This window comes from Protopterus annectens, chromosome 5.part0, assembly GCF_019279795.1.
Source record: "Protopterus annectens isolate FY-2018-M chromosome 5.part0, PAN1.0, whole genome shotgun sequence".
Lineage (NCBI taxonomy): Eukaryota > Metazoa > Chordata > Ceratodontiformes > Protopteridae > Protopterus > Protopterus annectens.
The window spans coordinates 253,367,734-253,394,976 of NC_056735.1; the positions used below are offsets into that span (position 1 = coordinate 253,367,734).

The 27,243-nt window shown below is 43.3% G+C and overlaps 1 protein-coding gene across 1 annotated transcript in view; it reads right to left on the reverse strand.

The window, feature by feature from the left end:
* Positions 1 to 965: 965 nt before the first annotated feature.
* LOC122802559 overlaps positions 966 to 27,243 on the reverse strand; it is a 133,372-nt gene continuing 107,094 nt past the window's right edge. Inside the window, exon 5 of the mRNA XM_044072221.1 lies at positions 966 to 4,964. Coding sequence (XP_043928156.1) covers positions 3,885 to 4,964 — 1,080 coding nt within the window. The 3' untranslated portion in view covers positions 966 to 3,884. The remainder of the gene's footprint in view (positions 4,965 to 27,243) is intronic.

Below are 27,243 nucleotides of genomic sequence, written 5' to 3' on the forward strand. Positions count from 1 at the left end.
TGTGTGTGCGAGGAGAATGTAGCCTGTGTGGTGGTGTTTTGTGTGCGTGTAGTGCAACCTCGGAGTGAGATTTAAGTGGGGGGATGGGGGGTGCAGGGGGGCTTGCCCCCCCTTCTTTTAATGTAGTAGAGTGTAGTGGATGGTGTGTGTGTGTGTGTGTGTGTGTGTGTGTGTGTGTGTGTGTGTAGTAAAACTGCGAAATTCAAAATTTCCAGTATTCGAGGTTTTGAATTTCGCGGTTTTTAGTTTTCGTTGTTTTGTCGGTTCGACTTCTTGGGCTCGAGATACTGAAATTAGAGATTTCAGTATTTCGAGCTTCTGAAGTGAATCCGTGCTGAACAGATTACTGTGCACCCAAGCTAAGGCACTTGTTTATTGTACTTGTGCCTTAACACTAGCAGTGTGGAGCAATACTAGTTCTACTCGCACACTAATACATACACACAGAGTGCAAGTCAGAAATATGTGGTGTGAATGACGGACAAACCCAAAGTGTTGGCAATTTCATTTCTTCAATAGATACAGTGCAGCTTCTACCCCATGCCCTAAAATGCAGGGTTGAGAAATTACAACACAAATCCAGTTCTTTTTAAAACACCTGCTGAAAGCACCTATCCAGAATGAATCCAGGCACTTCAGAGTAAGCTCAACTGCTGCCTCCATTCTAGGGCAAGCAGGAGAATCCATTTAAAAGCCATCCTGTATCCAAGATATTCTCTCAAAACCAGGATCTCAAAGACCAACAGAAAACTGCACCTCTACATCACGATGCACAAAAAAAAAATCAAATAATGCATTTCTGAATTTTAGAGCAGCCCCCCCCCCCCCAAGCCTTATTTAACTCTAAGTCATATTTACAGTATTCTATTTACAAATGGTAATGGCTTGTACTGGTAAAATGAATCACAATGTTTATGCATTACACCTTAAACATTTGGCTAATTAGGCCTAAAAATGCAACAAGATTTTCCTGTGAATTACTTCTTTATTTTCAACTATAAAAATGCAGTCTCGGTAAAAACAATTGTAGGAAAAAAATGCTCTTTTGATTAGTGGAGCAGAACATACAGCTATCGTAAGCATTTCTGAAGCCTTTATTGTACATTTAAATATATTATCCTAATGTCAATGGACAGGATTTCGATTCTGGTAGCATCTGCAGTTTGTTTTATCACCATCAGTAATGTACTTGGGGGGGGGGTCACTAACAGTACCGGAAGGGCACATCGAGCCTCTCTGCAGGGACCAAATAAGAATCCACACTGTATAGACCTTGTAGAATAAGTCATCACATCGACTTCATGTGGAACCTGAAGACCCGTGTCTTATATTTTCACTGCAAGCCCTTACTCAAAATGGACAATTGCCCAGGCAGAACTTCAAAGTGGAATCATTCTGACATCTCTGGGGACTGCAGAGATCTGGTGCTTTCACAGCTACACTGTGGCAAAACAGATCTTGATGACTTAACTCCCACCCAAAAAAAAGTATCTAAATGGGCACGTTCAGCACACAACAGTAATACAATGGCATATGGCCTTTTGCAATGGAGTCTTTCACACATTACTTAAAGCTGAGGTTGCAGCCATCACAGCAGGGACCTCAATAGACTAGCATGAGAGGTTGTAGGAAGGGCTTAGTTCAAGGCAGTTATCAGTATACAAGAATACATACCCTTTGACATCTGACCAAACTCCTCTCATTTTATAATTTCTGCCTGTTCACATCCCTTCTAAAGATGGAGAACACCTCAATCCAGCACAGACAGTTAAAGCATTCACCAACAGTAAAGTACGCTTGCTGTCATAGTGCCCAGTTTTAATGATAAAACAGAAGAGATCATGAGTGAACTTCTGGTTTGCATACTGAATTATGCTTACCAAAGCAACATTTTCCTAAATTCTGCTTTCTATTAGAATCCACCAATGCTTCATTCACAGTGGTCTTAACAGTCACCTCTCAAAGCTCTATGTGCTACAACTATATGAGAAGCTCTGGATTTCTGCTGATAAACTAGTCTCCTGTTACAAACCATCCCTGCTTAGTATACCGCAACCTTTGCTAAAACTACACGAGTTAGTAACTGCACAAACGCTATGAGTAATTTTCTTTGCAGTTGTCAAGTTCAATGGAAAATATCTTTAAACATGTAACTTTATTAGGAAAATTAAAATATTTCAGCAGCTCTTGGCAACACACATGTACATTTAGAAGCCCACCAAACTTGACAGCATTATCAATTTCCTCAATGTGTAGCCTATCAAAGGGAAAGCAAAAATGGTGCGAGTGGGAAGAGCCAACTGTCCTCCCTCCGATGATGAGGTGCAGAGGTGGTAAAAGGTGTGGGAGAGAGACGCAGCTCTGTGAATTACAAAGCACTATGAAAGCAGGTTCACAGGGACATGTTCTCAAATACTGTTGTTTTGAAGAAATGCTCTTCCAAGGTCAATCCAACACCTCTTCTCTTGGCTTGCATCCCTTTTTTATAGAGGGGATAAGACCCTTTTAAGTGCTTTCCAATCTGTGAAATTTAAAATTACTTACAACACCCAATAATAACCATCAAAACCAGAAGAGCACTTTACCAGCTTGAGCATACAAAATGCCCTCTTAAGCTTGGTTATAACTTGTGCTTCCCCTGGATTTGGTGAAACCCCAACTCCCTTCGATCTGTTGCAGGAACAACTGATCACACAGCGCAAAGTGTGTTTTACCATGCATTCCCAGGTGTAAACTGCCAAACATCCATAAAGGAGACCAGACACCCGCCATTTAGCAGTTGTTAGAAATGCATAGCTGTTTCTTCTTGGTCAGCTGGCTGCCTGTTAGACATGGAGACTCAGAACTAAAAAAGGCAAGTGGACTGGGTGTAAAAAAAACATGACTTAAAATAATAAATAAATTAGGTTAACCTGTGATAGTGCAGTATCTTGTACAAATTCACACAAAATGCTCAGTGTAGGAAACCATCCGAAATGTGAAGGACAGGGTCAGAAATAAATCCCTCTCAGTTTTTAAAAATCAAACAACTCCAATAAGACAAAGTAAAGTGTCCCACCACTGTGTGGCAAAACAAAATTGCATATAACAGTATTGTGTGCTTTTTACATGGTTGAATCCTGCAACCTTGACAAATTGTTATATTTATGTACATGTTAAAATATATATATACATATTTTTAAATAAAGTCCGTTTATGTTTGAGCTCCTAAAGAAGCTATACATTCTTCTACAGCTCTCAAAGCTGAATCATACAATTTCAGTAAGCTAACACAGGGTATGAAAAGATGCAACATTCTGCTGGTTGAATGTTAGCTACAGGTCTGTTGAAAAGGGTCTTCGGCTTTATACATCTGTCATCCCATTCTCAAAAGTGCAAGTACTACTGGGTACCACCTTCACAAACCACTAACAGATGATACAGAGATATACTCTACCACTCTAAACATTAGTCATAATTTTCTAAAATAGTCCGTTTTCAACTTTGAACCATATCACCACGTCATCATTGTCATTTGGCTAAGGGAATTCTGATAGCTCAGAGCACGATCACAGGAATTTCTTGTGTACTTCAAATGCAAACTTTCTTCCAGCAAATTGCTAGACTATATTCAGGCAAAGTTCATAAACAAAAGGCAACATTTATTGCTGGTCTGAATTTTCTTCACCACAAACATTTTACATTGTGTTGCACAGTTAAAAGCTTTCACTTAATTACTGCCACATGCCAAAACAAAGGTGACCCACTTGGTTTTAGCTCTGGTTTCCAGTCCTGTGTTAATCCAGAACTGGCTAAGTTTTCAAGCAAAAATTCCACTCAGCTTATGTTGTTCTTCCCTGAGAAAGATGTAATTCATACTTAACATGCACAATGCAACTGGCATGTCAAGAACCGTCCGCCCCCACCTTTGTCGTTAAAACCTCATTATCCATCTCATTTTTCTCCCCAGATGGTGGTGGGTATGGCCCTTTCTGCCACAGCTTTTTTTGACGCTTGAAAAAATTTACAAAGGGAGAGTTTTCCAAGACTGCTTTAGGAGACCCCTTAATCTCACATCCATCAATAATTCTGGAAAGGTTATCAGGAGCTCGTGGACTGGCCATCTTTTGAAGGAAACTTGTAATTCTATGCCTTGGTGAGGTGTCACGCAAACCATCCTCTCTGGTGTTTAAGCAATCTGGAGTAGATGATGCCTTTTCATGAGGTGTCATCTTAGGCTCCAAGGCCAAAGTTGTAGAAGTTGAAGTCTCCCCTCCATTAGTCATCTTAATTTCTGCCACCTGTGCTGGATTTCTCCTTGGAGTCTGCTGCAACTGCATCTCTTGACCAATATTAGAGGTCAAAACATCAGGGGAACCATCCACAGAAAAAAACCTCCCAGCATGGGAAAGCATTGGACGCTTTTTTGATGATGAAACTTCTTCAGAGCTCTCACTACGTGTGAAAGGAATGACAGGTAAAGTATGACGTCTTCCCATTTTGTTGCAAGTGCTTGGCTGCTCAAACATTGCAAGGTGCTCTCTAAGTTTGGAAGACTGAGTTCCTGTTGTCTGGTTTACTACATTCTGTAGTGTTCTTTTTTCTTGCGCTTGATCTGCATTATCACCTAGCTGTTGCCCTGAAGCTCTGCCTTGTTTTGAAGTACTCTGATTTTTCTGAGTCACTCTTACCTGTCCTTTCTGTGTATTCTGTTCACCATTCAGTATACCCTTCTTTGTCAAAGACTGTCCATTAGCTGTTTTCCCAGTACGCCTTTGCAGACCTTCGGACCGCAGGACTGGTGAGGAGTTCGGGGTCTTTTTCAGACTTCGATTTCTCCAGCCATCTTTGTAGTTTTGAAGGAGCAGGAACTCTAGCTCTACATTTTCCATATCCTTCTCCCGATGTGAGCACGTAGCAATAGACCGGCGCTTACGCTCCTGCTCTTGTTTTTTCAACTCTGCTTTCTCCCACTCTCTGTTTTCCTGTGGAAAAAAATGAAGTAATAAAAGATCTGGGGGAGAAATTAATAAAACCATTAAAATGCAACACTGTCACAGAGCATCTTTCATACAGTCTATTGAGACAAACTAGGCCCTATTAGATCTGATTTTTTTTTAAGACATGAAAAACCTGTAAGGTACATCTCAAATGGGCATCAAGTAAACAAAATACATTAAAGCACACAATTACATACAAAAATAATCCAAGAAATTTAAATACTATCAACAAATTTAAAAAAATGTCATGGTTCTAACATCATTTGCAGAGATGCTATTTCAAAATTCTATTCCATTTTAAAAAATGAAAGACACCACTATCAATGGAAATGGTGAGGTCTTAGCTTCCAGTTAGTCCTTACCTTAAGTTTAAAAAATGCTGAGATATATCTCTTGGCCAATCATATGCAAGCTAGAATTTCATACCAGGATAGCAGCTGGCATGAATCACAGAATCTAACATTTCACTGAATGAACAGGGAGGGAATTTTTCCCAGCATGCTGGCAGTATCCTCAAAGAGGAATTGGATGTTGAAGTCTAAAGACTAAGGAACCTCTGCCTCCTGACAAGTATAAAGCTGGACTTCCAAGCTTATCAAAGTCATCTATTAGAAGAGAAAAAGTATGTGGGATGCTGGACTGCATAACCTGAGGTGAGGGAGTGGAGTCTAAATTAGGCAGTCTTATGTAGGGGATAAATATGAGTATGTCTTGGATTGAAGTAACATTTTTGATGTGAAGCATTTGTGAGTACCCTGCGGATACAGGAAAAAATAGTGACAAGGAGAAATAATGTAACTGGACATAAGAAACCTATGTCATCTTCTATAGCATGTGTACAAGAATTAGTCGCCTTAATCATCTGGGTTCTGCTGCAAGAGATAGAGGTGGGGGAGGAAAGTAGTCATTTTTTAAACAAATTTGTTCAGGGTGTTTAGGTCTAAAATGGATCTAACTGGTAGACATTTGGGGATCAAGAACAGCAAAAATATCCCTTTTTCTGCTGTTTTACCATATTAATTAATATTCTCAAGGGCTGGAGGAACAAGTCTTCAGCAAGATGCAACTTACTTGGAAGGGGACTTGGAAATGGGTGTACAGAGGCAAAGAAAAAAATCCATATACACTTCTTTGATCCATGAATCTGTAAATGTGAAATAACTTTTTGGACATAAATGACCATCAATCTTCCAGACCTGGGGTATGGGAATGAAATGGTGACATGACCATTGTTTCTTTGAGGTGTGTTTCCATTTCAAAAAGATCAACCCCCCCCTAGAAGTTTCACTCACCTAAGTGGAGTTGTAATTAAGGACATTATTTCCTTCTTTTCCTGAAAATTTGACTTAAGGAACTAAACTCCTCAGAGAATAGATGCATCCAGAACAAGGTTTGGTGCCTTTTGTTTTAGGCAGTATCTTGGGAGCCACGCAAACAAAAGGAAACTCGCATCTGACCCTACCTTCAATTGGGAAAGGACAAACAAAAAAACATAATGAAGCTAGTCCTGAGAAAGACTTAAGGGTGTACATAGCTTTGTGTAACCCTCTGTTACCCAGTCTGCATACTGAAGTCAAAAATCCTTTGTTGTGGAGAACAGTGGATCAATCCAACTCCCAATAAAGAATTTTTTTTTAACTCCTATTGAGAGCTCCGATCATTCTTTACTTAGCATAGCTCTAACTTGGCGTTTTACACAGGTGCATTCCCTTTTTTTAGCTTCCTTGCAGGTTATCTGCCTTTACCGCCCACCCCGCAAGGATAAGGCAGGCTTGCTGGGCAACATTGAGGTTACACAAGGTTACAACTTTAAGTCCATCTCCAGACTAGCTTTTTGTTTTATGCTCTCAAGGACACAGTGCCATAGTATGCCTAATCATGCAAGTGAATCATTTCTGGAAATTATTTGCATGGTTCGGTTCTTTACATCCAAGTCCATTTGTGTCTTAATGTCTGTTATAAGGCCTTATGATCTTGGCCATGGGAGCCAGGAGACTGATGTGTAAACTCTCTGCCTAGTCTTGTTCAAGGCTCTGGATTTTGTTTGAGGAAGAAACAGACTGGTAGCACTTTTACATTTGTGTAAGAGTTAGTGTCATTCTGCTCCAGATGTGCTTGTGATTCAAAACATAGCTCTTCCTGCTGTCAGGGGTGTTATAAAATGCAGCCAAACTTTATATTGTGCTGTTAAATTTTCTTTGTGGTTTATGTTATGTTTACTCTCATGACAGGGTTAGTTCCACTAAGCCAGTGTCCTCTTTTCAGGGAGGACCCAAAGTGATATTCATATTGACAATGACAATTTGGCCAGGGCACTAGGGAACTGCCCCTACTTTTTGGCCACTGGGTGGAGTGAGAGCTACTGCTTAGTTCAAAGTTTCCCCAAACGCAAAAAGGAGACAGGCTGACATTGGAGTGATGCACATACCTCTCAATGGTACCAAATTCTGCAGTATTTAGCAGTTTTGAGGGCAAAACAGTGGGGTGCCATGAATTCCCCAGTGGCCCCGTAAAATCGCGATTTTCTTTTTTATTTACAGTGTGTAGTTACTGCTGACATCACGCATTGTCAGAACATGCCACAATGTCATCAACGTGCAGGGGTGTGCATGATGTCAGTGTTGTGAAACAGTGCCTGACTGCCTGTCACAGACTGGGAGCATGCATCTATTTTATGAGCCATTTCGGCTGTTGGCACTATATGGTATATTACAGTAAACCAAAACCCCATATCGGGAGGTGCAAAGAGCTTGCCACTGGGAGCTATTTGCAACAAGTGATAAGAAGAGGGCAGGGTACTTGGGGCAAGCTAAGATGCTTAGGCAGGGCTGAGTATGTAGTGTTTTTATGACATTAACAGTGATCAATGGTTACTCACAAATGGATGCGGCCCACCCACATTGGAGTCTTGTTTTGTAACACCACTGCTGACAGGAGGATAAGGCTGCAAGCTTAACCTGGAGAATGGTAAGCTACGATCTCAAAGGAGAGAGGTTTTATGTCTAGTCTGATATATTCCATCCTGAGGTAGAGTGGACTTTATCACATCCAACTGTTTTTGTACATCTAAACAGTTAAGTGCAAGACTGATGGAAAGACCTTGGAGTTGCCCACTGGGTATCTTGTAGTGGGTTGAGAAACCTAGTACCTGGCACTGAGGTGAGACGACTGTACACTTTAATGGCCCAGTTTTCTTGCTCTGTTGGAGTTATTGTTAAATGAATGTTAGCCCAGAAGTAAAAGGACAGATCTCTGTGCAATAAGGAAAGTGTAGCTTTTGTCTTTCTGTGCAAAACTTGCTTTCGACTATTCCATGCATTTTGCAGGAATAACATTGAACTTATTTCAAAAATTAAGGTCAGCACCCAAAAATAATTGGGGACCTTTTAAATTGTAGTAAGAGTACCATAAAATGCATTCTTCTAAACAAAGTCTGTGATTGCAATTTGTTTTTTACTACACTTCTCGCCCTTGTTTTAAAATTTCACAAGGGTAAGGTGGTCCACACAGCCTATCTGGACTTCAAGGCCTTTGACACCATCCCCCACTCTGGAATCACAGATAAACTTACTAAGCTGGGCATTAATCCCTATGTCACTTGGGTTGCCAAATGGCTTACTGGCAGAACCCACACTGTAAAAGTAGCCAACTCCAAATCCAGCTCCAGACAAGTGGAGTACCTCAGGGTTCAGTCCTGGGACCGATCTGGTTTGGCATCTACTTCTCTGAAGTACAGGCCAACACTATCGGACTCTGGCTAACAAAGTTCGCAGATGACTGCAAACTGGGAGCCATTATTAAATCCCCACATGATGTGGATATTCTACAAAAGGGCCTTACAGAAACAGATGCTTGGTGCTAGAGCCATGGACTCAAGCTCAATGCCAAGAAATGTATAGTTATCCCCTTTGGGAAAAAACATGTACCCGTGAATTACCACATAGATGGCAGTACACTAAACACCGAAAGTGTGATACGTGACTTAGGAACACAGGTGGACTGTGGTCTCACCTTCAATAACCACATTGCCACAACACTCAGGAAATCCTTCTATGTGGCACAACTCATCACTAAGGTCTTTTCATCCAGAAAAAAGGAGGTCATTGTCCCACTGTACTCATCCCTCATTAGACCCATTAAAGAATACAACACCCCATTTGGTATGTACCTCTCAAGACATCTGCAACAACTGGAAAGGCTGCAGAAATACCTCACTAAAAGAATCACAGGCCTAAAGCAGATGCCCTATGCTGACAGTCTAAAAAACTCCACCTATACTCTGTCATATATCGTCTACTCAGAGGCACTCTCTGCTTAGCATACAAGGCCATGCACGTCAAACCCAGAGCTGTTGGACATGCTACACTTAAAATCCCAACCCCTCACAGACACGCTCCAGGGATCTAAACCTTGTCATCACAATGAACAAAACATGCCGGAGGGATAGGTTCCTGACCCAGAGACTCCCCAGACAAGTCAAGCAGACAGCCTCTTTGGCCCTCTTCAAAAGGAACCTTGATGATTGGATGGGAGACTGGAATTTCACACCGGGGATGTCAGTCGCCCTGCTAGACAGGGGTCCACGGAAGTCAATACTGTGGGAAGTAATAGCCAGGAAATTGTTATGGCTAGGCTTGTATAGGCCCTAGGACAGATAGCCTAGTAGGGTCAGATGAAAATCCTGAGCTTGGATCAGTGGCAGCTGTTGCACCTAGCTAGTTATAAGAACCAGTAGCAGGCTTGTGAAGGCAATGCCAGTTTTATCCAATATGAACTCTGTAGTATGCTAACTTAAGTTACGGGGACTTGAATGTGAGTTTGTTTCAACTTGCTGGAATTTTTGAAAGGAAGAAGCTAGCCTGAAATAGAGGAGCACGCGGAGAGATTTTTTTTCTGTTTATGGATGTAGCCTGTACCCATTAAGCCGGATCAGAAATACTGTGTAGGCACCTATTCTTACTTGCCTCCTTCAGCTTTATTCTATTTTTAAGTTGGTTGCAACAGTCTTTGGTAGAGGTAGTAGGCACATTCTTTACGGCCATGCATTTTAGTATTTAGGTTTGAACAAAATATTTCATACAGGGGGTGTAAATATAAATGGAAGTGCACATACTGAATGGAAAATAGGCTTATTTTAATTTACTTTTTTGGTTATGGACGGCTATGAGGGAGAGAATGCTGGTGATCTGTCTTTTGATATCAGAACGCTGACATGCTTACGAAAAACACTCTTTCCATTGTAAGCCTTAGTGTGGTGGTGGTGGTGGTGGTGTCCAACTCTGCCCAGATAAAAACAATATGCTACAATGGTGACAAGGCAGATTTTTCTGAGTTGATTGTAATGCCCAGCTGATTGCAGAGTGACAGAGTAGACTCCTTGTCCTGAAAGAGTTGATGCCTGGTGGTGGTAAGAAGCCAATCGTCTAGGTATGGAAACACCTGGAATCCTAGATGCCTCAGGTGAGCCGTGACCACTGCCATGCATTTGAACACTCTGGGGGCTGTAGTGAGACCAAAGGGCAGGACTCGAAACTGGTAATGATTGGCTCCCAGCCAGAAGTGCAACTGATCCCTGGATGGCCTGGCCATTTTTGTGTGGTACGCATCCTTGAGATCTATTGAGCACATCCAATTGCCTTTCCCTAAGAAAGAAAGTATAGACTGAAGTGTGACCATCGGAAACTTCTCTTTCTTTGCATATGTGTTCAGTCTGCTGAGGTCCAATATGGGTCTCCAGTCCCAAATCTTTTTTGGAGCCAAAAAGAATCTTAAGTTCTGGATTCTGTCTGGTCTGCTGGGACTGGTTGGATGACTCTTTTTATAAGCAACGTTTGGACCTCTATTGTTGCTTGTTCCCTGTAACTGGGTGGAACGTCCGGGATTTTTCTTATGAGTGGAGGGGGTGTGGCGAATGGGATGAAGTATTCTCTGGAAATGATGCTTTGTACCCAGTTGTCTATTATTTTGAGCCAGGCGTCTGGATACAAAGATAAGCAACCCCTGACTGCCTCCAGAGTAGGACAGTCAGGCCTCCTTTCAGGAGTGCTGGTAGGGCTTCCCAGAGAAGTGATCTCTGTAGCCCTGGTGTTGCAGACCTCCTCTGCCGCGAGGGCGGCGTCTTCCATTATTGCCCCTTCCTCTGCCGCGAGAGCGGCGTTTTCCATTATTGCCCCTTCCTCTGCCTCTGGTGGGGGGTTCACCACGTGTCCTGAAAGGCTCCTTGGGCTTTTGGGAACATTTTTCCTCCCCATTGACCCTTAGGGTAGGGTCGGGTAGGGGTGGAAAAACGGACCCGGATGGCAGTCTTTCTGTCCTGTTCACACCTGGTTAAGGTTTCCTTAACTTTAGGCCTGGAAAAGGACGAGCCATCAAAGGAGGTATTCACGAAGGAAGACTTGAAGGGTTCCGTGAAGGAACACAAGCGCATCCAGGAGTGCCTCCTAAGAGCAACTCCTGTACCCGATGCCCTACCCGTTCCATTGGCTGCATATGAGATGAGGCGCATGGATGAGCTGACTATAGAATTGAGGGTAGCAAGCTGGGCGGCAACTTTTTTGGATGCTCCTGCAGCTACTGTACCCTGAAGAGCATCTCCTAGCTCCTTAAGGAGATCTCTTTGCAACCTGGTAAAATGGGTTAAATAGTTGAGCGAACGAAGAGCAAAGGTCGCTGAACTAAACATGCGCTTCCCGTACCTATCCATGATCCTGGAGTCTCTGTTAGGATGGATAGACGAGGAAGTCTCAGACATTTTCTTTTTGGTAGCTGCCGCCACCACCATGGCAGCAACTAGAACACCTTTTGTTAAAATGACTTGTCAAGGGGGGCAGAAATTAACTTATTAGGCCTCCTAGGGACAGGCACCATAGTATCTGGAGACTCCCACGCCCTTCGAGAGACCAGCTGCATCAGCTCATCGAAGGGCAGAGACACCCAAGAAGTGGAGGGCTGAGACCCGAAAGCCTTCAGGAAAACTGACATCCTCAGTAGGGCTTTTGGACTGCCGGTCACCCCTCTGCCTAAGGATTTCAAGTATCTCAGAAAATGAGATATCTTCAGAGGGGGACCGTGGGGACCCTTCTGACTCATCTAAGTCAGTATCCAATGTTGGAGACCTGAAAGTGGCCATACGGGTGGAGTGCAATAATTTGTCCTCCTCCGACATGGACTCTGGGGGGGATGCAGCGTATTCCTTGATAAGATTGCGCTGCATCCTAATCACATGTGCCAGGTAGTTCAGCGCCCTCACTGAAAAGGTTGCTGAACTAAACATCCGCTTCCCCAAGCGGTCCATCATCCGAGACTCCTTGCTCGGGGGGTGGACTGAGGGGCTCTCCTGAGCAAGTTCCCTCTTGGTGGCTGCCGCCGTCAACATGGCATCTACCGGAGGCCCTTTACTCCAGTGGGCACGGTCAGCCGGGGGACTAAGTATACGGTCAGGCCTTTTTGGGATTGGCTCCACGGTGTCCGGATCCTTCCACGCCCTGGTGGTAATCAGGTCCACCAGGGGGTCGGCAGGAGGTGACACCCAAGAGGTAGACGGGCCCGCTTCAAATGCCTCCAAGAACACGGACTCGTCCGAGGAAGACTTGGGGGCAGACCACCCCCCCCCTTATGCGAAGCATTTCCATGATGTCTCCAAAGGAGACATCCTCGGGGGGTGATCTTGGGGAGCCTTCCCCTTCCTCCAAATCAGTGTCTTCTGTGAGAGACTCTGGGGAGTCTATGTGCCTCCTTTTGCACGTATGCTTGCGAGGGGCATCCTCCGGGGGGCTGTCAGAAGATCCCTCGCAAGCAGTGTCATGTTCCAAAGGAACAACTTGGGGCAAAGGAGTGGGCTGTCCCAGTGTCCGGATGGTGGAAGCCTGGCCCAGTGCAGATGGAGCGCGGGACGGAGCCGAAGCAAGTGCCGGGGGTCCGGAAACCCTCAACAGGGCCCTCTCCACTACATCAAAAGCCGGGGGGGAGCCGACCTCGACCAAAGGATCCGATAATCAGCTCCCCCTAGGATCCGAAGAGTGGATCGGAGCCGGCACCGAAGCACTCGGATCCGAGGGGACAGTGCGCTCAGACACGGACGGCGCCAAAGGAGCACTGATCCCCCCAGATCCAAAGCTCTGATCCAGGCTCCAAGAGGTCGGATCCGAAGTACCCAGTACTATCGGCACCGACCCACCCCCTTCTCCGAAGCTGCTCGGTTCCAACTGCTCCGGGTAGCGGGTCGGAGAAGGAGCTATAGGTTTAAAGAAAGGGGTCGAGCTCCCCCCCAGAGGGGGGGAGGCAAGAGCACTCCCATCTGCATCTGGGCCTGGATGAACCTTCTCATCATCCGGTCCAGATCAGCATCAGATAAACTGTACGTAGATCTCGACGAGGCTACCGAGGTAGGCCTTGAGTGCCTCCTCGATAGCCTCGACGGAGATCGGGTCTCCTCCTCCTCAGGTCCCGGTGAAAAGCACACAGGAGACCAGAGCCGAGGAGGGGGAGAACCAGCAGACAAGGAGGCCGGAGGAGAAGCCCGCTTGGCAGGCGGGGCCGAAACAGAGGTCTCGGCCCGCTGCTTATGGTGCTTCTCCCTCCGGTCCTTCTTTCTTGCTTCCCTCTCCTCCAAACCACTAGAGGGAGGTTGAGTCCCAGGTGGAGGAGGGGGAGCCGGAGAGGAGGGAACCGTGGACACGGTACCCCCCGAAGGAGCGGTAGCCGGAGCAGAGTCCGGGGGCAAAAGTCCCGCCAGGACCAGCTTCGACCTCCGCTCCTTCAATGCCGTGGGGTTGAACCCTGCACAAATGGAACATCCACAAGTGAGGTGTTCAACCCCAAGGCATCGAACGCACAGAGTGTGGCCATCAGCAGGGGAAAGCTTATGGCCACACTCTGAGCACTTCGAGAAAACAGCCTTAGGTGGTTCAGACATCCTAAGGACACTAGTTTTTACTTTAGTCTACCAAACAAACACAGGCCCAAACACACACTACGCACCAGCGAGGGGAGGGAAACTAAAAGTTATAAAAGTTAATAAAACTAAACAACTTTAAGCTATAAAAAGGGAAACCTATAACTTTCACACAAAACTGACTGAAAAACCTTAAATTTAACACTGAAATTAGCAGTAATAAACACTTAGCTGTAGAGCTCTCAGAAACCAATCTGGTCACCAGCGCGGCAAACTAGATCTGAGGTCATGTAGGGAGAGCAGGGCATTATGGGTGAGGGGAGGAGCTGAGAGCTCGGATCCATAGCTGGAAAACCATGCCGGTTCGGATCTGATATCGGATCCATAACCCACAGGTTGCAGACAAATGAATCTCCTACTTCAGATTGACAGTTTCAACAACAACTCTGTCAATCAGTTTATGTTTCCTTTCCTGCAAGACCCTTGAGGAAAAAGGATGGAAAATAGCATGGCCTCCTGCAAATGCAGGGCTCCTAGACAGTACATACAATTTATGTGGCTGACTGTAACAGACATCCTTTGGCCACACTTGGGGCACTTCTTAAAACCAGACTTTGGATGTTTGTCTTGGTCAGCCATAATAATTCAAGAAAAATTGTCACCACAAAAAAAATTGAACAGTAATTATTCACACAAGCCTTAAAAAGCAGGCTAAGTCACACACAAGAGTATACTAATACAAATACAACTGACAGAAAAAATCTGTCTAAAGCAGAAAAAAAGTTTAAAGTAGACTACGCAATAAAAGAAGACAGCTGCTAAGGGACACAACAAGCCTTATCTATTCTAGAACAAGTTTCAACAGTAATGGAACTACTAAGCCTTATCTAAAAAATTCTAAGGCTAAACACATAGCAATAACTTTGACTATCTAGAAAAACTTGACAAAAGGTCACTAAATAAAACACATATATAAGTGTGTATATATATATATATATATATATATATATATATATATATATAAAGAGAAGATTTTAAACTAGGCCAAACCAAGAGGCCAACTAGAAATTTTTAAAACACACTAATGGGAAGGGATATAAGTAGGTAAATGCACCAAAAGCTATAAGAGCTTTCTAAAACTCTACTAAAATACTTTAAACTATCTAACTAGGAATTTTTTCCAAGTAATGATGAAAAAAGCAGTTGTACTGGCCCGAGCTAAAGCAGAACCTCCGTGCAGCAGCAAAGTAGATCTGAGGTAATTACAGGTGCATCATGGGATAGGGACTTGGCCTCAAGCTATCTGAAGACCTTGAGCTTTGCAATTGGCCTTAGCAGAGCCAAAGGATCAGCTCCGAACCCATCAGTAAAGAATGAACGGCGAGATTGAACAACTTCACATGGCTAATTTAAGAATATTTGCATCAAACAGCCAGCATTCAAAATATCAGCAGTGTGGTAATGTGTAAAAAAAAGTATGGCAGTAATATATTTGTTAAATACAAGATGGGTGAAGAAAAAAACTGAGGGAATATGGGATAAAAGATTATATGGCCAGTGGGAAGTTATGCATGCTCAGGAATAGGAATTTTTTTAAAAAGTGAAGAGAAAGATGCTGGATACGACAGTTAATAGTACCTGGAAGAGTAGTGGTATGCGATGAGGAATAGGGAAATGTTAATGGATGATTGTAACTACAGAGGAAAACCGTGTGTGGAACAAACTTCAGTTATTATGGTGGGAGATTTTAACTGCAATTAGAGAAGGCCGAGGGGATAAGAAGCTACAAGACAGTGGGTTGAAAACAGGAAAAATACTAAATTATAAAGGGAAACTTTTAGAATAGAAAGATTAAGTTGTATACTCAAAGGATAAGACAGACATTGAAAAGGTGCAGGTATCCTTGAGTCCAAAGCCCAATAAGAAGTCTTTCTTCTTTTTTCTAAACGCAACTTTATTAAATCAGGAAACAGCGTTTTCGCCGCCCTTAGCTACTTCAGAGAAACAGATTGTAAATCAAAAAGCACGCTTTTATAAGAACAGGAAGTGACAAAATGAAAATTGTAATATCTCAGCTGTCTTAAAATTAAGTTATTTTAGATAGGTAACTATCTTAGATGTATCTAAGAATAGCTGTTTACACATGTATACATACATACTCTTAAAAACAGCTAGTTTTAATTTAGCGCCGATTTTAGTGTTTATATAATGTTTTATATTCCATATATACTTTTTATAAAAATTATAATATGACTATATGTATTCTTATAAAGTTATAAGCTTTTTAATATAGTAAAACACATTGACAAGTATTGTTACATATATATTTTTTACAACAGTGTAATGGGATATTGTGTTTTGTCACTTCCTGTTCTTATAAAAGCGCGCTTTTTGATTTACAATCTGTTTCTCTGAAGAAGCTGCTTCAATAAGGGTGGCGAAAACGCTATTTCCTGATTTAATAAAGTTGCGTTTAGAAAAAAGAAGAAAGACTTCTTATTGGGCTTTGGACTCAAGGACACCTGCACCTTTTCGTTTCAAAGTGGTTTTTATTATTTTCTTTGATAAGACAGACATAACAAGTGGGGTAAAAAATAGCTGAGTTTTCATATCAGACCCATATGGGCTAGAAAGTACAGTTGCTCAAGTTCTACTTAATGCAACAATAGATGTTCGCAGCACACTACCTTACTGGCATTCGGGTAGTAGTGCCCAGGTACCCTGCCCTCTGGCAGTCTATTACAGCTCAGTCTCGTTCCCACTGTCTCTAGGTGTGATGGATGGATCAATCACCTGGCAGTACAAGAACTGCCTTACAAACCCACAGACGAGGCTCTTAGTTTTCTAGGGTTCAGCAGGAATGGCAGATGGAAACACCTTTGCAAATACAGTGGGTATAAAAAGTGTACACACCCCTGTTAAAATGCCAGATTTTTGAGATATAAAAAAAAAAGAGACCACGATAAATCATTTAAAAACTTTTCCCACCTTTAATGTGACCTATAACCTGTACAATTCAATTGAACAAACAAATGTATTGGTTAAAAATATACATAAAAAAAAAGTACAATAAGCTGGTTGCATAATTGTGCATACCCTTAAACTAATACTTTGTTGAATCACCTTTTGGTTTAATTACAGCATTCATTCTTCTTTGATTAGGATTCTATCAGCATGGTACATCTTGACTTGACAATATTTGCCCACTCTTCCTTGCAAAAGCACTCCAAATCTGTCAGACTGCAAGGGCATCCCTTGTGCACAGCCTTGTTCAGGTCACCCCACAGATTTTCTATTGGATTTAGGGCTGGGCTTTGGCTTGGCCATTCCAAAACTTTAATTTTCTTCTGGTGAAGCCACCCTTTTGTTGATTTGGATGTATGCTTAGGGTCACTGTCAAGTTGGAAGGTGAAATTCCTCTTCATCTTCAGCTTTCTACAGATGTCTGAAGGTCTTGGGCCAAAAGTGACTGGTATTTGGAACTGTTCATAATTCCCTCCACCTTGAATAAAGCCCCAGTTCCAGCTGAAAAGCAACCCCAAAGCAGGATATTGCCTTCACCGTGGGGATGGTATTCTTTTGGTGATGCAAAAAAGAAGTTGTGTACTCACCATAACGTTCCATGTTTGTAGCCCATCTCGCCCTTCATTCTTGCATATGGGTTCGGAGCCGATCCTCAGCTCCGACTCGGCTGATTACAAAGCTCGAAGTCTCTAAGTTGGCTCGTGGCAAGGTAGGTATCCCATAATGCACTAGTAAGAATCCCCAGATCTTGTTTGCTGTCTATAAAAATAATAGAAGATATTTCCAGAAGGAAAAACAAAGATGAAAGGTCTTCAACCCTAAGGAAGATACACCATCTTTCTCCAGATCCTCCAAGGATACATGGACGGAGGTAGGTGGGTGAGTTTGTAAGAATTAAGGGCGAGATGGACTACAAACATGGAACGTTATAGGGAGTACATAACTTCTTTATGTTCTGTAGTCCTATCTCGCCTTCATTCTTACATATGGGACAGCATCCCTACCACCTTTTTCTCTGGTGTCTCACGGGAATATACTCCTAAGAACCATGCAGCCAAAGGAGCCTCTACCCCTGGAGGCCAACTCCAATTTGTAATGAGTAATAAAGGTATGAGGGGGGTAAGCCTAAGTTGCTGCTGCACATATACTGTCCATTGGAATTCTGGTTTGAAAAGCAGTAGATGTGGATATGGATCTGGTGGAATGAGTTTTAATTTCAAATGGAAATCATTTTCCATTAGAAGAGTAAATAAAAGATATGCAATTTGAAATCCAGTTTGATAATGTTATTTTGTAGACTGGCTTTCCTTGTTTATGAAAATGATGCAAATAATTGGTCTGATCTCCTAAACTCTTTGGTTCTATGTAGATGGAACCTTAACGGTCTGTGTATATCCAGTTGATGAAACTTGCATTCTGCTTTGTTTGAATGATTTGGAAAAAAGACTGGCAGCTCAATAGTTTGATTTTTATTTGATTGAGAACAAATCTTGGTGACGAAGGAAGGATTAGTGGAGGGAAACTCTGTCGCTATGAAATATCAAGTAAGGAGGTTTGACAGAGTGCTTGCAGCTCTGACACTCGTCTGGCAGATGTAATGGCTATTAGATAAATGGTCTTCCATGACAGGAATTTTAAATCACAAGTATGTGAAAGTTCAAATGGCGGTGAGGTAAGTTTCGAAAGAACAAACTTTAGATCCCAGGGAGATACAGGTTCTTGTAAAGGTCGTAGTATGGTAGTGCCTTTCAAAAATGATCTACACAATCTATGAGCCATAAGATTAGGTTCATGTTGTTCCAAATGAAAATTGGAGATAGCTACTAATTGAACTTTGACTGTAACAGCAGCTGATCCCTGATGAAAAAAAGTTTGGTTAGAAATTCTTACACTAAGGGAATGGAGGCTGTACATGGATCTAGGTTTTTAAGCTCATACCCAGAGAGAAAATCTTTTCCACTTGTTAGCGTATAATTTTCATGTAGAAGGTTTATGAGAAGACATCAGAGTATGTGCAACTGCAGGGAAGAAATCATGAAGCCTGACTAGGGATGGAAGTGTAGCAGCCACGCTGTCAGGTTGATGGTGTGGAGACAGGGATGGAACGTGCCTGATATGTGTCAGAAGGCCTGGTACTGGGTCCAGAGTCCATGGATCATCCAGAAGGTGAGGCCAGAGAAAGGGGAACCAAATTTGACAGTAAGGAGTGATGAAAATCATTCTTCTTTCCCAAGTTGTTTGCTTTCTGGATCACTTTTGATATTAGCGGAAAGGAAGGAAAAGCATAAAGAAGTTCCGAGGGCCAATTGTGGACACGTGCGTCTCTCGGTGTCTACCCCTGAGGGGGGGGGGGGGTAAGGGAGAAGTAGCTGCTGCTGCATTTGGTGTTCATTGGGGTGGCAAACAGATTGCAGCAAGGCTGTCCCCATTTGCAGAAAATCTGTTATGCGACTTTCTGATTCAGAGGCCACTCGTGGGGCACCAAGATTGCCCTGCTGAGCTTGTCGGCTATCACATTGGTTCTCCCTGGGATATGCATTGCAACCAGAAAGTGTTGGGAAGATATCGCCCACTGCCAAACACAAAGAGCCTCTCAACATAGGGGGTAGGATCTGGTTAATCCTTGTTTGTTTATATACCATACCACTGATGCATTGTCTGACTGGATTGCTATTGTCCCTAGAGGAAGAAAGTCGTGAAGTGCTTGCAATGCTAGCAGCACTTCTCTCATCTCTAGTACACTGATCTGCAAGTCAGCCTCGTGTTCTTGCCATGTGCCTTGGACTATCCTTCCTAGATAATGCCCCCCTGCCATCTGGGAGGCATCCGTGGTCACAGTAGCAACGGGTTGGCGAAGAATGAATGGCCTCCCTATCGTTAGTTGATTGGACTAGATCCACTAACAAAGGTCCTTTTTGCAAGATTCCTTTATCAAAATGGGATGAGACACAGTTGCTGAGAGACCACTGGGAAAAGAGTAGCCATTGTAGAATTCTCATATACAGTCTGGCTAGCAAAACTAGAGCTATAGTAGAGGCCACGGTTTCTAGAAGTTTGAACACTGTCTTCACTTTGACGTTGTGTTGAAGTAGGCTGTATATTTGTTGTCTTAGATTTTGTATTCTGTCTGAAGGAAGGCAAGCCATCATTGTAACTGTATTTGTGCGCCTATAAAAGTCACATATTGAGAAGGTGATAAAAGCAGACTTTTCCCAATTTATAGTGATACCTAGCTGAGTGCAGACTCAAACGGTTAAATCTCTAGCTTGTAGAAGTAGGTGCCTGGTGGTGATGGTCAGGAGCCAGTCATCCAGGTACGGAAACACTTGGAATCCAAGACGTCTCAAGTGAGCCGTTACTACCGCCATACATTTGGTGAACACCCTGGGGGCTGTGGTGAGACCAAAGGGCAGAGTAAATGACTTCTTGATGCTCTGTCCATTTTTAAATGGTAGTACGCGCATCTTGGAGGTCTATGGAGAACATACAATTGACTTTCCCTAGGGAGTATAGACTGCAGTGTTACCATTCAGAACTTGGACTTCTTTACTGATTCGTTTAACTTCTGAGATCCAAAATGGGCCTCCAGTCCCCTGCTCATTTTGGCACTAAAAAGAATCTTGAGCAAGTTCCAAATCCTATCTTGTCTGTGGGGATGGTCTGGATGACTCATTTGAAGCAACCTTTGGACTTGTATAACTATATCCCTGTGATTGGGTGGAACATCTGGGATTTTCTTGGTTAGATGAGGTGGAAAAGAGAAGGGTATGGAGTATCCTCTGGAAATTATTCTTTGTACCAACTTGTCTTGTGATGTCATGCCAGGCTTCTGGCTACAAAGATAAGTGACCTCCGACTGGCTCCAGAGAAGCGCAGTCGGGCCCCAATTCAGGACCGCTGATCCACAAAAAGAACTACAGCCACCCTGGTTTTGCAGACCCCCAACCTCTACAGCAACGTCTACCATTACTTCCTCCTCTGCCTCTGGAGAAGGAATCACCTTGTGCATCCTGGAAAAATCTCTGAGATTTCTTGAACCACATTTTTCCACCTCTGACCCTTAGAGTACGGTCTAGAAGGGATGGAAAAATGTACTCCCACGGCAAATCAAGTTTTCCCTTCCAGCTCGCATCTGGTGAGTGTGTCTTTTACCTTTGGTCCAAACAGAGAGGAACCGTCAAAGGGGGCGTTGGTAAAAGTAGATTTGAAGGGCTCTGCAAAGTTACATAAGCGCATCCAGGAGGGTTTCCCAAGGAAACTCCTGAACCCACAGCCATGCTCACTCCATCTGCTGCGTAAAATATCAGCCTCATGGAGGAGTTAACAATGGAGTTTACGGTAGACAATTGAGCAGTAACCTTCTCAGGGACTCCTTCAGTTAAAGTACCTTGGAGAGCATCTCTTAGCTCTTTTAGGAGATCTCTTTGAAGCCTAGTGAAATGAGTAAGGTAATTCAGCGATCTGAGTGTAAAAGCCATTGAAGAAAAAATACGCTTCCCGTATCTGTCCATCATTCAAGACTCCTTGTTCGGTGGGTGGACAGATGAGGAAGTTTCCGGTAGTTCCTTCCTTCTTTCTGCCACCACCATGACATCTACAGACACACCTTTGATTAAGAACTCTTTTTCTTTGGGAGCTGAAAGAAATTTGTTGGGCCTTCTGGGTACTGGTTCCACGGCATCAGAAGTTTCCCACACCTTTCGACTCACTAAATCTAACAGCTCATCGAAAGGTGGAGACACCCAAGAGGCTGAAGGTTGAGACCCAAAAGTATTCAGTTACACCAACTCCTCATCAGAAGGGGTGACAGTGGGCTAGCCGTCTCTCTTTCAGGATCTCTAGGATATCTATGAAGGAGATATCAGAGGATGACCTAGGGGACCCTTCTGACTCCTCGAGGTCAGTGTCAGAGGTTATGGACTCATCAGAGGAGTCTACATGCTTCCTCTTGCAAGTTCTCTTCCATGGAGGCTCCTCAGAAGGGTATTCTGGGGAGGACTTGAAAGACTGGGGGTCACCCAATGGGGGGTTGTGAGGCTGCAGGTCTCTGCTGTCGAGAGAGATGGTGCTGAGAAAGGGGTCGGAGCTTGAGGGGGAAGGGCATTGGTATCCTTGTGTGGAGCTGAAGACCTAGACAGCACGCTCATCATCTTGAAGGCAGATCTCTCCCAGCTCAGAGGACATCACCGGTTCTGTGGAAGTGGAAGTAGCCCTCGGCTCCAGAGCGATTGGCTCTGAGATAGATGCAGGACCTATCTCAGACGAGCCGACACACCGAGAGGTAGGTTCAGAACCGAAGAAGTTTGGGTCCGAGCGTCTCCCTCTGGGCCGACTAGTGAGCTTCGGCTCCTAGACAACAGGGATGGTACTGGAGATGTCGGAGCAGAACTCTGCCCCAAGACAGACATTAGGGGTGCTGGAACAGACTGTTCCACAACAAATGGCACTAATAGCTCTGGCTCCGAAGGACCGACATGGCTCGGAGGAGGAACAGAAGCAGGCAAAATGGCCTTAGACGGCTCCGGAACAGATTGGGTCAGAGCCGGCAGCAAATTTGCTAGCACCAATGACTTCAAAAGTCTAAGCACCACTCTCTCGACATAATCAGAAAGACTCTTGGAGGATCTGGAAGACAAAGAAGGTGATAGAGATCTTTGCAAGATCGGAGATCTGAGTGTTGGGAACACCAGTAATAAATCTCTAGACTGGCTTCAAGGTATGGGCTCTGATCAGATTGGGGCAGAGACTAGAGTGTCAATGACCTCAACCGGCTCCGAAGGCAGAGGAGCCGAACAGGTAAGAAGGTTTGTCCAATTTAGCAATTTTCTGTGGAGGTCCTGATTTAACAGTTGGTGTGGGAGACCGTCTTTTCACCGACTTGACCTTCTCTTTTTAGAAGAGGGAGACCTGGAATGAGAGGTTGAAGAACTGGCTAAATCCTATTCAAAAGAAAGTTGAAGACCTTTCAGGATCAGTTTGTTCTTCCTTTCCTGGAGCAACCGGGAAACTAAAAGAGTGGCAAAAGGTACATGTCTCCTGAAGATGTATGGCTCCCAAACAGTAAACACAATTACTGTGTCAGTCAGGGACATTTTTTGAGAACATTTAAGATATTTTTTAAAACCCGAAGGTTTATGATCTTTAGACTCCAAGACATACTGTCACAACAATCACCAGATATAAATGTAGGAACAGAGGACAAGGTCCTCTAACTTAAACAGGCCTAGCCCTAAACAGAGGGGATGCGAGACAAACAAGGGAGCAACAAAGGCCGGAACAAGTCTTAATAAAAAATGGACCTATGCCTAAGAAGAGATTGTAGGAATAACCAGCACACAAAGAAGGGATACCAGTAAGGAAAGGCCTGCGGAAGTGACGGCCAACAATTAGCAACAATTGCAATAAAATTCAAAAAACACCAACTGCTACAAGGTAACAACTGTAAGATAATACTAAACTATTATATTCAACAATCACTATAGAAAACTGCATAAGCAAAAAATTCCAACTTAGCCACGGCCAAGAAAGAGAGCACTTCTGAACTAAGACGCGGCAAACGAGATCTGGGGATTTTTACTAATGCATTATGGGATACCTTCCTTGCCACGAGCCAACTTAGAGACTTCAAGGTTTGTAATCCGCCGAGTCGGAGCTGAGGATCAGCTCAGAACCCATATGTAAGAATGAAGGCGAGATAGGACTACAGAACATGTGTTGTTTTTGTTTCAAACGTACCTTTTGGAATTGTGGCCAAAAAGTTCAACCTTGGTCTCATCAGACCATAACACATTTTCCCACGTTTTTGGGAGACTATGTATTATTTTGCAAATTTTAGCCGGGCCTGGATGTTTTTCTGTGTAAGAAAAGGCTTCTGTCTTGCAACCCTACCCCATAGCCCAGACATATGGAGAATACAAGAAATTGTTGTCACACGTAGTACACAAACAGTACTTGCCAGAAATTCCTGCAGTTCCTTCGCTGTTGCTGTAGGTCTCTTAGCAGCCTCCCTGACCAGTTTTTGTCTAGTTTTTCATCAGTTTCAGAGGGATGTCCAGTTCTTTGCAACATCACCATTGTCCCTTATTTTCTCCACTTTTTTGATTACTGTCTTCACTGCGTTCCATGGGATATGCAATGCTGTGGAAATTTTTTGTACCCTTCTCCTGACTGATACCTTTCAACAATGAGATCCCTTTGATGCTTTGTAAGCTCTCTGCAAACAATGGCTTTTGCTGTAGCAGGCAACTGAGTAAATGCCAGGAAAATCCTACTAGGACCTCTGAACTTTATTTGGGGTTAATCAGTCTCTCTTTAATTGATGGCAGGTGTGTACCCAAAAAGAGTGTATGCTGCAATTAAATCAAACGGTCCTTCAACAAAGTATTAGTTTATGGGTGTGCACACTTGTGCAACCAGCTTATTGTACATTTTTTTATTATTTATACTGTTCCCCTAACATGTTTTTTTTTCCAACTGAATTGTACAGGTCATAGGTCACATTAAAGGTGGGAAAAGTTCTGAAATGATTATTTATTCATTCATTCCAGTTTGATGACCAGGAGGTCCACTGGGCTCAGGGAGCCCGTTTTCAGTGGAGGCCAGGGGAGAAAAGCTCAACAATACATAGTTACATGAACAATTACTAAGAAACTTCGCATTACTGACAAACAGGTAGCATTCATAAAGAAACAAACAACTGCAATTTTGTTTAGGTGTAAAAGGCAAATGGCCTTGAGGCTAGATTTTACAGTATAGTTATTTATACATAATACAAATGAGCAAGGTTAGCTAGGTGAGAGGTTAGCCAGGAGTAAGAGTGGAGGAGACCTTGAGAGGTATAGGCTGAAGAGTACAGTTGTATTTCCTGTTTGAGTAAAGGTAAGAATGAAGAAGAGTTTTAAAGTTTTCAAGGTTGTCGTCGGTCCTAAGAGTGGAGTGAAGAACATTCCATTTTTTGGCTAAGGTGAAGGAAAGCAGAAGTTGACCAGCTGGGCACTTGGGTTTATGGATGGCGATTAGGTTTTTGTGGTTAGATCTAAGTGTTCTGTGGGGAGTATATGGTTGTAGGATATTGGATATTGCAGGGCACTTGGTAGGTTGGAATAGTAGTCTATGGGCAGTCGTGATTTGGAGAAAGTCAAGTTGGTTATGGAGTTCAAGCCAGTTTAATGAGTGAAGGGAGGAACAGTGATGAGAGGAAGATTTGGCTTTGGTAGCAAATCTGGAGATTTTATTGTAACATACTTCTAGTTTGGAGGATAGTGAGGAGGATAAATTAGTAAGCAGGGGGGGGGCGACATACAGTAGAGAGGGAAGGAGATCAGTAGTGGTGAGAGTTAGTCTGGTAGCAGGAGAGAGGAAATGGTTGTTTCTATAAAGTAGGCCAAGTTTTATGTGGGTTTTCTTTATGTTTAGCTGGACGTATTAAATTTTAGGTGTTCACCAATGGTTACAACCAAGAAGTTTGGCGGAGGGAACAACCTCTAAAATGGAGTTATGGCTGGTTATTTGGAATGATTTTTTATCAATAGGGGATGACTTAGGAGAGAATAGAAGGATTTTAGTTTGGTTAGCATTTAATGAGAGGTGATTTTGGAGCATCCAATTTTCGGAAGTTGAGAAGGCTGTTTGTGTCAGTAGTTGAAGATCTGATGAGTTGGAGGCGCAGCAGATCAAAGTAGAATAGTCAGCATATTGCACAATTTTAGTATTGGGTACGGCCTTGTGAAAGTCGTTAATAAAGATGTTGAATAGAACTGGGCCAAGTATGGATCCTTGGGGTACTCCAGTGGGAGTAGGATGGAAGGTGGAGGTGCCCTGGCCCCATTTGACAGCCTGGGACCTGTCGGAAAGATAGCTGGAGAACCAGGAGAGTGTTTTGTGGGAGAAATTGAGATTAGACAGATGATTTAGAAGGTGGGTGTGGGAGATGGTATCAAAAGCTTTAAAATAGTCCAGTAGAACTGAGGATACTAAATTACCGGTGTCACGGTCTAAACTGACACTGACAGTATGTAAGAAGGAGAGAAGGGCGGTGTTGGTACTATGTCCTGGGTGGAAGCCGTGTTGGGTAGGAGAGAGTAGCTGGTGTTTGGTAAGGAATGGCAAGAGCTGAAGGTGGATGCATTTTTCAAGGAGTTTAGAGAGAGGGGAAAGGATGGCTATGGGGCGGAAATTAGAGAGATTACAGTTTTTGCCACCCTTGTGAAGTGGAAGAATACATGCAGAGTGCCATAGTTTGGGTACATAGGATTCAAGTAGGGATCTATTGATCAGGATGCTAATAGGGAGAGCAATACCATCAGAGGCTATTTTTAAGGAGGAGGGGGGAATGTTGTTGGGGGCATTGGAGGTGTGTACACTTTTTACATCCACTGTACCTCCTGCTCCAATACCAAAACACACACACAAGCACAAAGATAAAGAAAGAGCAGCACTACACAGTAACCCCAACACCAACTTATGTATATCTAGAAAGGTTGGTGGGAGTCCACTGCCAAGTAGGGTACTGTGTTCTACAAACATGTGCTGTTACACTAAGTAGGACTTGCGCAAATGTACTACATTCAAAAACCATATCTCCTTACTGGCATTCAGGTAGATTCCCAAAGCTTACCCAAGCTAGGAGGAGGTATGGTCCTAGCGAAGCCTGCTCTAGATTTAGAAAAGGCATCCAGCTTGTACTGCTTTCATAAAAGTATGGACGAAGGACCAAGATGCTGCCTGTATAATACTTGCAAAGTGCACTCCATTCCAATATGGCATTGAAGAGGCAAAGGCCCTTGTAGAATGCACCTACCTTGACTGAATTAGTCCTGCCATGGTGGATGTAAGCAGAACAATATCAGAGGACAACCAACATGCAATGGTTTGCTTAAAGAAAGGCTGACCTTCTTTGTCCCCCTGTGCAGGGAATAAACTGTTGAAATCAAGTAAGGTTGTCGCACCAGGAGAACTTGCATCTCACAGACTCTCCTTAAGATGTCAGAGCAATAAGCAAAACAGTTTTCCACATTAAGAGATTCAGATCAGCCTGAGGGGAAGTTTTGAAAGGTGATTAGGTCATTTTTCCAAAACATAGTTGGTTTGCAACTGGGTCTTTTATGCAATACTCCCTTTCTGAACTGTTTTACCCACAAAGAAAGAGTGGGCTCCACTGGCAGAAAAATGGAGACTGCCTCTAAACGTACCTTAATGGATGTATATAAGCCATGCTGAAGATGATCACAAATATTTCAAAAACTGAGGGATGTTGACAGCAAGGGCCAAAATTCTTGTGATTTGCTACTTAGAAAACCTCATCCATTTGTAATGGCAAGATTTTCTTGGGGCAGGGTTTCCAGGCTT